The following is a 14,451-nucleotide window of genomic DNA, read 5'->3' as shown; positions in this document are numbered from 1 at the left end:
AAACAGAAGATAGATACAGATATCTACATGGAGAGAGGGGAAGAGGGAGGGAGAAAAGGAGAGACAGAAAGAGAGAGAGAGAGAGAATACAAAACCAGAAATAAGATAGTTGGGACAGGGGCAGCTAGGTGATGCAGTGGATAGAGCACCGGCCCTGAAATCAGGAGGACCTGACTTCAAATAGAGCCTCAGACCAAACACTTGACACTTACTAGCTGTGGTACCCTGGGCAAGTCAGTTAACCCTACCTGCCTAAAAAAAAATAAAAAATAAGATAGTGTAGACAGAAAACATCAGCAACTAGAGAAACAGGGAAAGCTTGATAGAACAGGAAAGTCTGGAGTAGCTGGGTGGCACAGTAGATGGCATCCTGGGTCTAGAGTCAGGAAGACTTGAGTCCAAATCCAGCCTCAGATACTTACTAGCTATATAATCTTGGATAATCACTTAACCTCTGTTTGCCTCACTTTCCTTATCTGCAAAATGGTAATAATAATAGCACCCATCTATCAGGAGTGTTATAAGGATCAAATGAGGTAATTGTAAAGCACATAACACAGTGTGGGGCACATAGTAAGCCCTGTATGAATGTTAACTGCTATCATTGAAAGAGTAGGCTTGGCTTTAAAGAAAAATAAAGACTTTGGAGGGGGAGGGGGAGTGTTGAGCTAAGGAAGAACTTTATTATTCATTATTATTAATGAGAACAGGATCACATAAACTACTCAAAAGTAAAAACCTTAACCACACTGCTTGCATTTTAAAATAATTAGGAAATTTTCTTAAGTGTCTTCCTAGAAGACTTTCATGAAGTACTTTTTCTTACACAGCCAAGAGGCTGTGATAGTACTTGCAGCCCTTTAACTGAGTCCAAGCTTTACAGAACAAATGCTTTTATTAAGGGGACTTGTTCTGTAAAGTTTGGATTTAGTCAAAAGGCCTGTACTTGAGGACCCAGAGGGCCACATGTGGCCTCAAGGCTGCAGGTTCCCCATCTCTGCATCTTAAAGTGTTTAATATTTTGTTATTCATGAAAACATTCTCATCTGGTTACATGCTTAAGCCAAGGTCAAAAATCTGAGAGACTTTAAGTAACCAAGGTTTGTTTTATTTATCATAGGTCACAGATAAATGGATCATAAAGGGTGTGATACCATATGTATAATTTAATTAACATAATGTTCAAACCAACTGAACTACACAAACTCTGATACTTAAACTACTTCAGAGGGTGTAAAATGAAATAGTATTCAACGAATAATAAAATATTTAACATATCTTACCTAAGTCAGTTATGAGAATTGGTTCTTGCAAAGGAATATCTGGCACTGGAACATTCGACTTGCCTACTCGAACTTTGGCAGGCTTGCGCTGATGTCTCAACTTCCTTAGTTCAGTGTGCTTAAAGTGCGATGCAATATGGGTCTTCCTATGACCTGATGTTCGAAATTTTTTGTCACAGTGAGGACAGGCAAAAGGTCTAACTCCTGATGGAAATAAAAAAAGACACATTATACATAATTGTGGCAAACAATACATCTCAAAAAAATTATTGCAAAGTGTAAAATAATTATGGTGCAGTGGATCAAGTGCTAGGCCACGAGTCAGAAAGACTCATCTTTCTGAGTTCAGATCTGGCTTCAGATGCTTATTAACTGTGTGATGCTGGGCAAATCACTTAACCTCTTTTGCCTCAGTTTCCTCATCTGTAAAAAGAGCTGGAGAAGGAAATGACAAACTGCTTCAGTATCTTTGCCAAGAAAACCCCAAATGGGGTCACAAAGAGTCAGACACATCTGAAAAATGACTGAACAACACAACACAACAATAATTTTAACATATTAAACATTGCTCTATGTATTTGGTTCATCATTACATAGCTGAATACATGTGAACACCTGTGTATTCTTCCTTAAACAATGTTGAAGTGAAGGTATGCCACAGAAATATTTCAACTGAGAATATAAGAATTTTGCACACGGGATCACCTTTACAAGAGGACTCCTTCCCTAGACATTTCAATTGCATACTAATTTCTCTCCCTGCCTTATCTCCCTCTCTCCCTGCCTTATCTCCCTCTCCCCCTCCATCCTCCACAAAGCTGCCAAAGTAATCTGCCTAAAGCATAGGTTTGATCATATCACTCACCTGTTCAATAAACTTGAATGGGTTCCTATTACCTCTAGGATCAAATATAAATTTCTGTTTGGCACTCAAAGCCCTTCACAACCTGGCTCCAACCACCTACCTTTCCAGGTGAATTGTACATTATTCCCCTTTTCATGAATTCTACAGCCTCTACCCAACCTGGACTTCTTACTGTAGTTCAACACTCAACTCCATGCCCCTGAGAGACTGTACCTGAGGGCTGGAATGAATCGCCTCTTTTTTTGGGAGGGGGGGGCAATTGGGGTTAAGGGACTTGTCCAGGGTCACACAGCTAGTAGGTGTCAAGTGTTTGGTCTGAGGCCAGATTTGAACTCAGGTCCTCCTGACTTCAGGGCCAGTGCTCTATCCAGTGAGCCACCTAGCTGCCCCCAGAACGAATCACCTCTTCACTGCCTCTAAGATTCCTCCAAAGTTCAGCTCAAGTTCTACTTTCTTCATAGGGCCTTTTCTGATCGTTCTCAGCTGCAAGTACCTTATTCTCTCCCTTCCTCTCCACTCCCCATTTCCCCACTAATTACTTTGGATTTGTTTTGTATATATTCATTTCAACAGGACTTTTCCCCCCTTAGAAGTTCTTTGAAAGCAATGACTTATTTTTGTCTTTGGATTCCCAGTACTTAACATACTGCTTAGCATATAGGCACTTAAAACAATTCTTGCTAACTAATTTATTTCTATAAAAAAAAGTTTTTCTTTTGCCTAGATAAAATAATGTACATAGATTTTATAACTTATACAAGGTAAAGATACATGTCACTTTTGAATATAAAAGTGCTAAATTCCTAATCAATGCTGCCTCACTGCACAGAAATAACTTTCTGAATGCCACTGAAATAAGTCACATAAACTGGATCCAATAAAAATTTATGTTCCCTAACTAAAGTGGGTCTTCATTGCACAGGACAATACTTTTATTTTGCCCTAATGGACTCATCATAATCCTTACAACTGCTATTTCAAACCTCTTCTCAAACTTCCTATGTTCTTGCCCCACCTTAGAAGTGCACCTCACCTCCTATTTAGCAGAAAAAATATAAAGTATCTAAGTTTCTTCCTTCCTGTTCAATACCTCAAAAGCCTTCAGAGGCATCCTCCCCTATTCTCTCCCTTGCTCTAACTACTGAAGAAGATGTGGTGCTTCCCCTTAAAACCAACCCCTTCAATTTGGGTTTTTGATCCATTCCCTATCTATTTCCTCCATGACTTGCCTCTTTGATGATTCACTTTTTAATCTTCAATCTCCTTATATACTGGTTTTTCCCTCCACTGGCCTACAAATATTCTAATATGTCCCCTATCCTTAAAAAAATCTTCACTTAACCCTGCCATGTCCCCAAGCTATCAACCTTCATCTCCTTCAACAGCCAAACTCAAAGAAAATGCTACATACTACAATGTTTCTACTTCTACTCCACTCACTCCTCCTTATCTAGCTTCTGACCTAATTAATTTAAACTACTTTCTCCGAAGTTATTAATGATATCTTAATTCCTAAATGGAATTTTCAGGTCTCTTTTTGGGTTCTTTGCAACATCTGATACAGCTGACTACAGTTCTTTGAAGGGAGGTACTACCTTTCAGTCTATTTCTAGCTTCTAATACAGTGGCCTTGAACACAGTAATGCTTAAAAATGATTCTTGAATTATATTGACCCTAGAATATTATAAGCTATGCTAGCAAAGTGTAAGCTCCAGTTAGCACTCCTCTGCTGGAAAGCCTTCAAGTTTAAGCAGCCTAGATAAATTTGCAGAAGCTCACCCCCAGGATATTCAACATTCAACAAATAACGAATTTTTTCAGACACCATAATTCAGAAATATTACTAAGTATAGCACAGAAAGATTTTGATAGGTATCAAAGGAGGGAGTACCAACACTGCTTATGGATCCTTTAGAGTTTTGAAATATAAATATGCAAATTTATTCAGGAATCAAAGTATGGAGACACTAACAAATTACTACTGCCTACTATGAAAATACATTTTCTCTACTAAGAAAATATATTTTCTATCATTAGAAGATGGAATCTAAAATATAGGCATTAACATTAACTCCAAATCCACATATAATAGGGATACTGAAACTGCAGTGTTAGTTTAATTCTCCAATTTGTATAGCAGGCTTGCAAAGGAAGACTATGGTACAGGATTTCTCCCACAATGACAATGTCATGGAGAGGATAAAACCACTATTCCATTTTAAAAAGAATGATTCAAGAAAAGAGCCCAGGAAGAATGTAGAAAGATTTTTCCCTCTCTCTATTTCAAAAAGGATGATACTATGTATGAACAGATGTTTGAGAGGAGAGGATTATAAAACCAAGTTGAGCTTCTGAAATGAAAATACTGTTAATTAGGTAAATTTCAAGATCATTCTGTCCTGTAATTATAATGATCCTCTAATGTAACAGAGTTAATTTGTATTTGAACACTAAAATGTTAAAATGTGGCACCTTAAAAAGAAAAAACCTATTCATCTAAATTCAGTCTGGAAAAATTAATAGCAATCTGTTGTTCTGACTTGATATTATGGTTCATAGGCAGCAGTATTAACAGTGCTATGTGAGACAATATCTCTGTGTCTGGGTTTCTGTACAGTGACAGTACAGTCTCCTAGTCACTTCAGCAGATTGCTACAAGGTTCAAAAGAAAAATACAGCAAATTAAGCAATAAAATTCCCACATAATAGATGTGAAACTGCTTTGAAAAGAGAAGCTTAATACAACAATAAGAGTTGTATTGTAATTCATGCTTTTGTGTTGCATTAATATTTACAAGGTGTTCATATTTATGATTATTGTTATTATTGATTCAATATCCCTTAATAAACACATTGTCAATGAAGACTGAAGGAGATAAGTGTTTTCCTCTTTAAAAAATTCAAATATACAATTAGGAACCCGAACATCAAAAGGTACTCATACTTCATTATTTCCTAGGGGAGGAAAAACACAAACACACAAACACACACACACACACACACACACACACACACACACACACACACGAGATTTTGGGTTTTATTGGCTAACGGACACACTGTCCAAAACAAAACAAAATAAAACAAAAGATGCTGCACCATGTTGCCCTTTTACAGATTGTCAAATAGGAAATGGTTTAATTCTTACCTGTATGAAGTCTGATATGAACTTTTAAGCTTCCTGAGGTGGAAAAACATTTCATACAGTACTGGCACTTAAATGCTTTGATGCCAGTGTGAGTTTTTATGTGAGCGGTAAGAGTGCTCTTCACAGCAAAGGCTCGGAAACACTGTGGACATTTAAATGGTTTTTCATGAGTATGAATTCGAATATGGCGCACTAGGTCACTAGGCTTTTTAAATTCTTTTGTGCAATACGGACACACATGCCATCTTATTCCATTCTCTTCACGAATTGAACCTGCACAGAAAAATACAAAATTATGCATGTGCATAGGAAAAACAAACCATTCCAACTAAGTCAAATTTTAGACTATTTTAACTTTCCTATTAGAGAAGATTAGAATCAGGAAACCTGAGCTAGAAGAGACTTTAGCAGTTCAACATGGATATGCCAACTCTCCTGGCAAATGAATTTCCAGAACGGTAATCACATTGATCTTTTTTTTAAAAGTGAAATAAATAGTTCTTTCTCAGGATATCCATATTTCTATCAGTGGAATCAATGAGCATTTATTAACTATGTGATAGGTACTGAAGATACAAAGACAAAAATGAGCAGTCCCTGAGCTTAAGAAGCCTACACTCTATGGGTCCTCCCATGCTTGGAATGCACTCCCTCCAAGAATCCTTTGCTTGCTTTAACTACTCAAGCACTACCTTCTACATAAAGTTGTCCCTTATTCTCCCAGCTGTTAGCACCTATCCCTACATAATAGGCCATTAATAAATACTTGTTCATATTCTCTGGAGAGAATAATTAATTGATCTTTTTACTGTATTATATTTATTTAAACCTATGAAATAAGATCTCAAACCACACCTAAATAAAAATTCCACCCACAACATATCTGACAAATAGTAGAAATAAAATAATCAAAATGTATATAATTCAGTACACATAAGTTGGTAGACAACCTCTTTGGCATTATCAACTGAAAAAATACATATATAATAAGTGCATAATATTAAATGACTCTTTATAAGGTTAGATTTTTAAGTATATTGCCAAAGAGTATCTTCTTTAAAAGGTGAATGTTCCCTGATTGAGTATAAACCTTATGAGAAATGAAAACTGAAGCCCAGAGAAATAAACTGACTTGCTCTAATCATTTCAATTTCATTCAACATGAAAATGAAAACAATCCTTTACCAAGAGCTGTCAAGTCACAGTGCATAAAGAGCACAGAGTAGCCCAGAAACCAGGTTTCCAAACTCCAAGATCAATGTTTTTACCACCATACCCAAAGAATAGTCCCTGCTCTCAGTTTGGAGATATTACTACGGTATAACATAGGATGTTTAAGTGCTATAAGAAAGATATGGACAAAGAGCCACTGGCATTCAGAGAAAGGAGAAGCTACCTTTTCTGGGTTACACTGGTGAAGAAGATTTTGATAGTAGAAACAGAAAAGAGGAAACAGCAAAAAAAAATACTCAGGAGGTAAATTCACTTTGACATGGTAACTGAAAGGATATAAGAAGGAGGTAAAGGAAGAAAAGAGAGACAGAGAGAGAGGGAGAGAGAGAGACATAGACACAGAGAGAAGAAGAAGAAGAAGAAGAAGAAGAAGAAGAAGAAGAAGAAGAAGAAGAAGAAGAAGAAGAAGAAGAAGAAGAAGAAGAAGCAGCAGAAGCAGCAGCAGCAATAGCAATGTGACAGAAAAGCACTGGTTTGAGAATTAGAGGAACTGGGTTCATAATCCTGTCCTGTTTCTTCCTCTGTGACCTTAGCAAGTCAACTCTCTTGGCCTCAATCTACTAATCTGTAAACAACAAGTTGAACTAGGTGTCATCTAAAGTCCCATTCAGCTCTAAATCTATGCTCCAAGATTAACTCTGACATCTTAAATATGGGAGAACAGTGATCCCACTAATAGATACACATATATACCCCCATACTAACAGATACACATATACACCCCCCACACACACATGTACACACATACATCTATGTATGTGCATATGAGTGTAAGTGTATGTGGAGAAAAACTATCTCTCAAATAAAAATTTAGTTATTTGACTGTAGGTGATAAAATTTCTTATGAGTGTGTAGACACACATACACGCATGCAACTCTAACTCTAAAAAAGAAAAATCAACGTTTTTTCTAATATTTAAGAACAGTTTACTAATATGTTATCCAAAGTTGTTTCAAAGTAGACCCAAATACTGAAATGTTACTAAATTACCAGGCAGAAACGGTGACTTCTTCTTTATAACCTTCTTTTCTTTCTTATCCAATTTATCTGAAGTTTCCTGTTCTTTATCTTGTTCTGCTTCTGTAGGATCTGGTGGCTCATTTGAAACATTATGAATATCTGGATTCTGAATCTGGGTTGCAGAAGTCTTAGTTTGGTTGGAGTCATTAGGATGTGCTGCAACTGGAATTGAAGACAGCCCACTGTTTTCTAAGGCTTGCTAAGACAGAACAAAACTAAAAGGTTAATAAAAGAATCCAAATTTGCCTACCAAAGTAATAGCCTCCAAATAACTTATATGACACATTTTTAATGAAATTCTAATTCTGATCTACTAAAGTAGCAGGTCACAACCTTCTCCGAGTTATCTTGCTGGTCTGATTATATAATTTACCCCCCTCCCATCCAAAGTATTGTATAATATAAATTAAATTCCCATGCAAAATTATTCAAATTAGTCTGGTTTTTAGGATTTCACAAAACTACTGAAGTGAATTAAACATAACACTAGAATAGAATAACTTGGGGAAAGGGGGAGGTTACAAATCACTAGTATTTTTAAATTATTGTTTTCTAATCAGTGTGACACTTTGGTTCACCATGAAGACATCCTCCATGAAGAGGAATTGTTTATAATAATGACGATACAGTAGAGATGTGTTAGTAAATGCAGAAATGGATGGAGGTTAAATTGATAGAAACTTGAAAAGATCTCCTCTCCTTACATGTCCTGTGATGTTTTTCATATTATATACTCATAAAGAATTTCTTAGAATAAAATTTTATGTCTGGCTTGAAACAGCAATATTGATAACCAGAAACTACATTAGTACTTGAAAAAAGATCTCCAACAAAGCATTCCTAAAATCCTACTTAAATAATGACAGTGCTATTTTACCAAATTTAATTTAAAAGAAACACCAATACACTCGACAACCCTTTTGACTAAGTAGAAAATTTTAAATAAAATTATATAGATTTTTGCACTCAGTTAAAAATGAAAAACAAAAGTATTATTTCACTGTACACAGAACTCAGTACTTCAAAGATTTGTTAATTTCCTGACTGCAAGTACCCCTCCCCCTGACAGAGACTGAAATCCCTCAATAACTTAGGATATGTGTATTCAGAACTACTGTTTGCTTAAAGAATTCAGCTACTTGACTTTTTAATGTTGATAATTAGGTGTTATAAAGTCAGGGGAAAGCAAAGTAACAACATTATAAATCAGGTAGATAGTACAGTCTTTCCTATAATTCTATATAAACACGATTCACCTGTAAAATGTCCTGATTGATTCCCACTGCAATATTTAGCTGCTGGCCTGGTTGTGGAGATGGGTTTGTTTCAACTTGTCCTGGTTCCGACAGCTCCAAAAGCTGCTGGATGACATCAGTCACTGCCTGTGGACCCTGTTGACTTGCTGATGAAGTTGCTGGAGTTTCTGTCTGTTGGAGAGGTGAAGGCTGAAAAAGTGTGGCCTGAAATAAATAATAATATTTACATAAAGCACAACAATAAAATTAGCTTTATTTTTTGTTCTACTTTTTCCCTAAGAAATACAGGCAGTGTACTACTTAGGAATACTTGATTTACAAGTGACCTATATAAAATAATAACAACTGTCTTCCCCTCATTGAACCAAAACTCCTGTTTTGCTAAAGAGATTTGAAACTGCTAGTATGTAGCAGGCAATTCCATTCAAGATCATGTAACCAACCCACGTGCCCTGCAGAAGCATTTGTCAAAAAAGTCTTTACTTCTGACACCCTTCCTCTTCTTCTGCTTCTAACTCTGAGCACTCCCTTCTTTCTCTAATTCCAACCACCCATAATCGAAGTCACCAGAGTCCCTGACCTTCCCTCTACCTACCCATGCCAAAGTCCTCTTCCCACTTCCCACCCTGGGAGCCCCCATCATCAGTAATCTCCCCATTCCCTGATAGATGTAGGAACGAGGTGGAATATATATATATATGTATATGTGTATATATATATATATATGTGTGTGTGTGTATGTCTATCTGTCAATTTATCTGTCTGTGAGAGGAAATAAGGGATAGAGAAACCCCACTCCAGGTGGCAAAATCCTTCTTGTCACTGGGACCACAGAATAAAAAAATATGTTCTTGGCTTCCCTGTTTAGAATTTGGAACACATTTTCCCATAGAAACAACGATAAATGTTAGAACCTATAGGTCTATGAAAAATATGGGTCACCTATATCATGCGTAAAATATACTTTTGTGAGATTATCTGGACTCTTAAAGTCTTTATAGGAATATTTCTATTGGAAAATTTAATTCAAGTTTCAAAGATGCACATTTTAAATGAATGATCTTGACAAGGAGGTTGAAGTGACTCCATAAAGGAATATTCAGCAAATTCCAACACTACTGGGGCAGCAGTGATCACTTTCAAGGATGTAGAAGATAACAGTCCCTGCTATTATTTGTTCTTCAATATCTTCTTTCAAATTTAAAACCATAGATTACAGGTTAGTCCCTTACCCCTCACATTCTATATTCAAACATGCTCTGTTTGTTAAGACCCAAACTTGTATTATTCTCATTCTCCACTTCCTTCATTATTTTTCAACACTGCTGAACGGAGGGTTAGGGTTGGGGGCGGGGAATCACAAAGTGGTGCTGAGTGGGTCCACTACAATTTTGTTACATATTCTCAAATGAGCCCTCACTGTAGCAAGGCAGTCCTTTCACATTTCCCTAATGGAGTAACTACCCCAGTATCACACTGACTATTCAGAAGCTTTTCTTGACTCTTCAAGCCTCCAATGCCCCCTCCCTCCACTCTCTTGCATCATACTTCACTGAGAGATCCCTTTTCTCCCCTCCTCTTCATTCCACATCACTAAAATGTCTTCCTCAAAGATCTCCTTCTTCACAGCTATCTCAAATGAAGAAGTGGCTTTTTGTGCCAAGGTAAACTCTTCTACGTGCACCCTTCATCCTATTCCATCCAATCTTATCCAGTAGATTACCCCCTCTATCATTCCCACTCTCACTAATTTTCAATATCTCCCTAATGGCTGCTTCCATGCTGCCTAAAAATATACTCATCATTAAAAAAAACCAAACCAAACCAAACAAACAAAACAAAAAAAAACCCTTAAAAATCCCCACTTGATCCAACTATCATCCTAGATTCCTGCCATCTATTATCCTAAATTCCTGGAAAAAGCTAAGTATAACTGATATTTCCACTTTCCCTCCTCTCACTCACCTGTAAACTTTCTGCAATCCAACTTCTCACCTTATCATTCAAATGAAAGTACTCTCTCCAAAGTTATTAAAGATCTCTTAATTGCCAAATCAAAGGCCTTTTCACAATCTTCATTCTTCTCGATCTCTCTGCAGTCTTTTGATTCTGTCAATCACCCTCTTCTCCTTCATACTCTGTTCTCCCTAAGTTTTCATGACACAATCTGGTTCCCCACCCTCCCAATCTAACACTGCTTAGTCTCCCTTGCTAGATTTCCATTCAGGTCAGGTCACACCAAGACTCTGCACTGGGCCCTTTTCTCCTGCTATGTGATCTCATCAGCTCCCATGAATTCAATTATCATCTCTCTGCATATAAATCTCAGATCTATTTATCCAGCCTTAACCTCTCTCCTGATATCTAAACTCTCCAACTACCCAACAAACATCTCAAAGAAGATGTCCTGTAGACATCTTGAACTCAACAAGTAAAAAACTTAACTTTTTATCTTTTCCCCAAAGCCTTGTCTTCTTCCTAACTTCATTCTCACCATCAAGGGTACCACCATCCTTCAAAAGTCACCCTGGCCCTCAAAATGAGTGTCATCCATGACTCCTCATTCTCTGTTGCCCCTCATACTCAACCTGGTACCAAGTCTTGTTGATTTCTACCTCTGAAATCTCCATCTTTCCATTCACACACCTATCAATGCCTCATCATCTCACATTTACACTTTTTTAATAGCCTGCTGGTTGGTCTATTTGCCTCAATTCTCTCCCCACTCCAATTAATCCTCCATTCAACTGTCAAAGTGATCTTCTTAAAGCATTGGCATAACCACGTCACTCCCCTACTCAAACTCAAGTCACTCCCAATCATACCAAGATCAAATATAAAATTTTCTGTTTGGTTGATAAAGCCCTTCACAACCTGGCTCATTCTCATCTTTCTAACCTTTTTATTCTTTACTCTACTCCACATAATCCATGATCTAGCAACATTGGCTTCCTTGCTGTACTCCAGCTATATGTTCCACATCTCCCAACTCTAAGCATTTTCACTGGCTGTCATCTTGCCTTCCTGGAATGCTCTCCCTGCTTATTTCCACCTGTTGTCCTTGCCTCCTTCAAGACTCAGATCAGTCTTCTGCAAGAGGCTTTTCCCAAACTCTCTCTCACCTCTAGTGCATTTCCTCTGAGATGACCTCCAATATACCCCGCATGTATCTTGTTTTCCTAGTTATTTGCACGTTGTCTCCCCATTTGAATGTGAGCTCTTGTGAGGAGGGACTGTTTTTTGCCTTCCTTTGGCCAGTGCTTAGAATGGTGATGGGCACACAGTACTTAACAAATGCTGTTGTTATTTTTCCTAAGATATAGTTATACATTAAATTTTTTGTTTACTATTATATGTCCTAATGATCACTGCTTTTTTAAGTTTATTACGTGATTGTTAGCTAAGGCTCCAAACTGCAAGGAAGGAAGTGAAGAGGGCAGATGAAATAGATTACCAATAGTTTTTTGACAGGGCAAAATAAATCAGTATCTTCCAAGACTCCTCACAATATATTTCAATGGGACTAAATGGAAATAATGTTTCACACTAACCAAATCATAATATTTTTAACAGAGAGTACTTGTTCTAGATAAAAATGGGGCTTTTCAGGACAAAGGAATACATAACCAACAAGCAATAAAACAAAGTATTTTGAAATATTTATATCATAGATTGCAGAACTATTTTGTTAGATGATTCTTTCAATAATTTTAAGTCAAAGGAGGTTAAAATTCAACTACTGGCCTTTTCCTTAGAAACACAAACTTTAAACTAATAAATTTAGTATCCAGAGTTTAAAGCTTTAATCATATGGATAACTGCCAACAGCCAAAAGTACAAGGTCAAGGGTCAGAAATTTAAAAAAAAACAACTCATATGCTCCAAAGAGCTTCTTTACACTACTTTTTTAGGTAAGCAGGGAAATCTAAAGTCTCAGGATTTTAAATCAGCTACAGGAATAGACTCAAACACTTTGCAATTATAGCATTCAGAAATGAGTCTTGCTGGTACTCTGAGCAATAGAAGTGCTGTAAGCACTAGTTAATTCATTCTGAAATATATCTTTGTTTTACTTCTTTGGTTATTTCCACTATGATAAATTTATTCAAAACAGATTTTAAACAGTGGAGTAGAATGGAGATAATAGCCTGAGAACAATTAAATAAATGCTTGCTTCATTGTAACTTTATACAACTTTAATTTCTTAAAGCAAAAACAGAATAAAACAACTTTTGCATTAAAGAGATCTGCAGATAACACTAAGGACTAAGAGCCTGTAGGTTGTTGTTGTTAAGTTGTTTTCAGTGGTGTCCAACTCTTCATGATCCCATTTGGGGTTTTCTTGTATTTTATATATTTCAGTATCAAAGATACTGGAAAGGTTTGCTATTTCCTTTTCCAGCTCATTTTACAAATGAGGAAACTAAGGCAAATGGGATTAAGAGACTCACCCAGGGTCATACAGACAGCTATTAAGTGTCTGAGGCCAGGTTTAAACTCAGGAAAATGAGTCTTCCCTGACTCCAGGCCTGCTACTATCCACTAAGCAACCTAGCTGCCAAGAGCCTTTACTTGTTTGTTTGTTTTGGTTTGGTTTGGTTTGGTTTGCTGGGACAATTGGGGTTAAGTGACTTGCCTAGAGTCACACAGCTAGGGAGTGTTACGCATCTGAGGCTGGATTTGAACTCAGGTCCTCCTGACTCCACAGCCGGTGCTCTATCCACTGTGCCCGGATGCAGTAGGGCACCTTGGCCTTGGGGTTAAGTGACTTGCCCTGGAGTCCACAGTTCTAGAGGAGGGAGATGCCTGGATAGATTTCAGGGTGTCTATGACCTTGGATGGGAAAAAAGTTACATCTTTATTGTAATATAATTGGTTTCCTTTGTAATCCTATGCATTTTATTTTATTCATTCAAAAACATCACTATGAAAAGGTGTCCATAGGCTTCACCAAACTGCCAAAGAGGTCCACTAAAGAAAAAAGGTTAAGAAAACTAGTCTTAAAAGAACATTAACAGATGACAGCCAACTAGAAAAAGCAGAAAGGGACAACAAATAAGGAGCAAGTCTTATAGTCGAATGCAGGAAGATCTTGGCTTGTGTCCCACTTTTGACAAACGCTGGATTGTGTGACTTTAAGGAAACCACTTAACTACACCGAGCCCTAGACAACTCTCTAAGATTAAATTGTATCATAATTGCTGATCCTCTACAGTGACAAAATCACAGGTCCAAAAGAAAACACAGCCAACACCAAAAGGCAATGTGTGATTAGCATAGTTTATCTCAAATGCATTCATATCAAAATCTAACATAGTTCTCTGGATCCCTTTCCCTCTTTTTCAGTACCCTTTTTCCTCTCTTCTATATCCTCCAAATAACCATAACTGAAAACTAATACTATATTTCTTAAAATCTAATATTCATTTTTCTTAAAACTACGAACAAAACATCACGTTCTCTTCAAATATCTAAATGTATCTAATTTTATCAATGTGTGTATTTTCTCCAGTAATCTGAGTGCAAAATGCAACACATCCTTGCTTTTCTGTTCTTACAAACTTGCCCTATCCTACTTTTCCAGCCTTAAAGAAACATTACTTTTCCTCACAGACAATATAATCAAACCATAATGGTATTTTTG

At 36.9% G+C, this 14,451-nt stretch overlaps 1 protein-coding gene across 6 annotated transcripts in view; it reads right to left on the bottom strand.

Annotated features, from left to right (window-relative positions):
* Positions 1-14,451, bottom strand: part of ZNF236 (zinc finger protein 236) — a 221,866-nt gene that overhangs the window by 110,531 nt on the left and 96,884 nt on the right. For all 6 annotated transcript variants that reach the window (XR_013486249.1, XM_020986931.2, XM_078153550.1 and 3 more), the window contains 4 exons: positions 8,808-9,011; positions 7,522-7,750; positions 5,298-5,570; positions 1,284-1,487 (listed from right to left, as the gene is read on the bottom strand). Coding sequence is in view for 5 of the 6 variants with exons in the window: in XM_020986931.2 (XP_020842590.1) it covers positions 1,284-1,487; positions 5,298-5,570; positions 7,522-7,750; positions 8,808-9,011 (910 nt within the window). In the remaining variant the exon portion in view is untranslated. The remainder of the gene's footprint in view (positions 1-1,283; positions 1,488-5,297; positions 5,571-7,521; positions 7,751-8,807; positions 9,012-14,451) is intronic.

Source organism: Phascolarctos cinereus, unplaced genomic scaffold (assembly GCF_003287225.1).
Source record: "Phascolarctos cinereus isolate Bilbo 61053 unplaced genomic scaffold, phaCin_HiC Scaffold_4;HRSCAF=312, whole genome shotgun sequence".
Taxonomy (NCBI): domain Eukaryota; kingdom Metazoa; phylum Chordata; class Mammalia; order Diprotodontia; family Phascolarctidae; genus Phascolarctos; species Phascolarctos cinereus.
The sequence above is the reverse complement of the archived record's forward strand: the minus strand, read 5'-3'. Positions and strand labels throughout refer to the sequence as shown.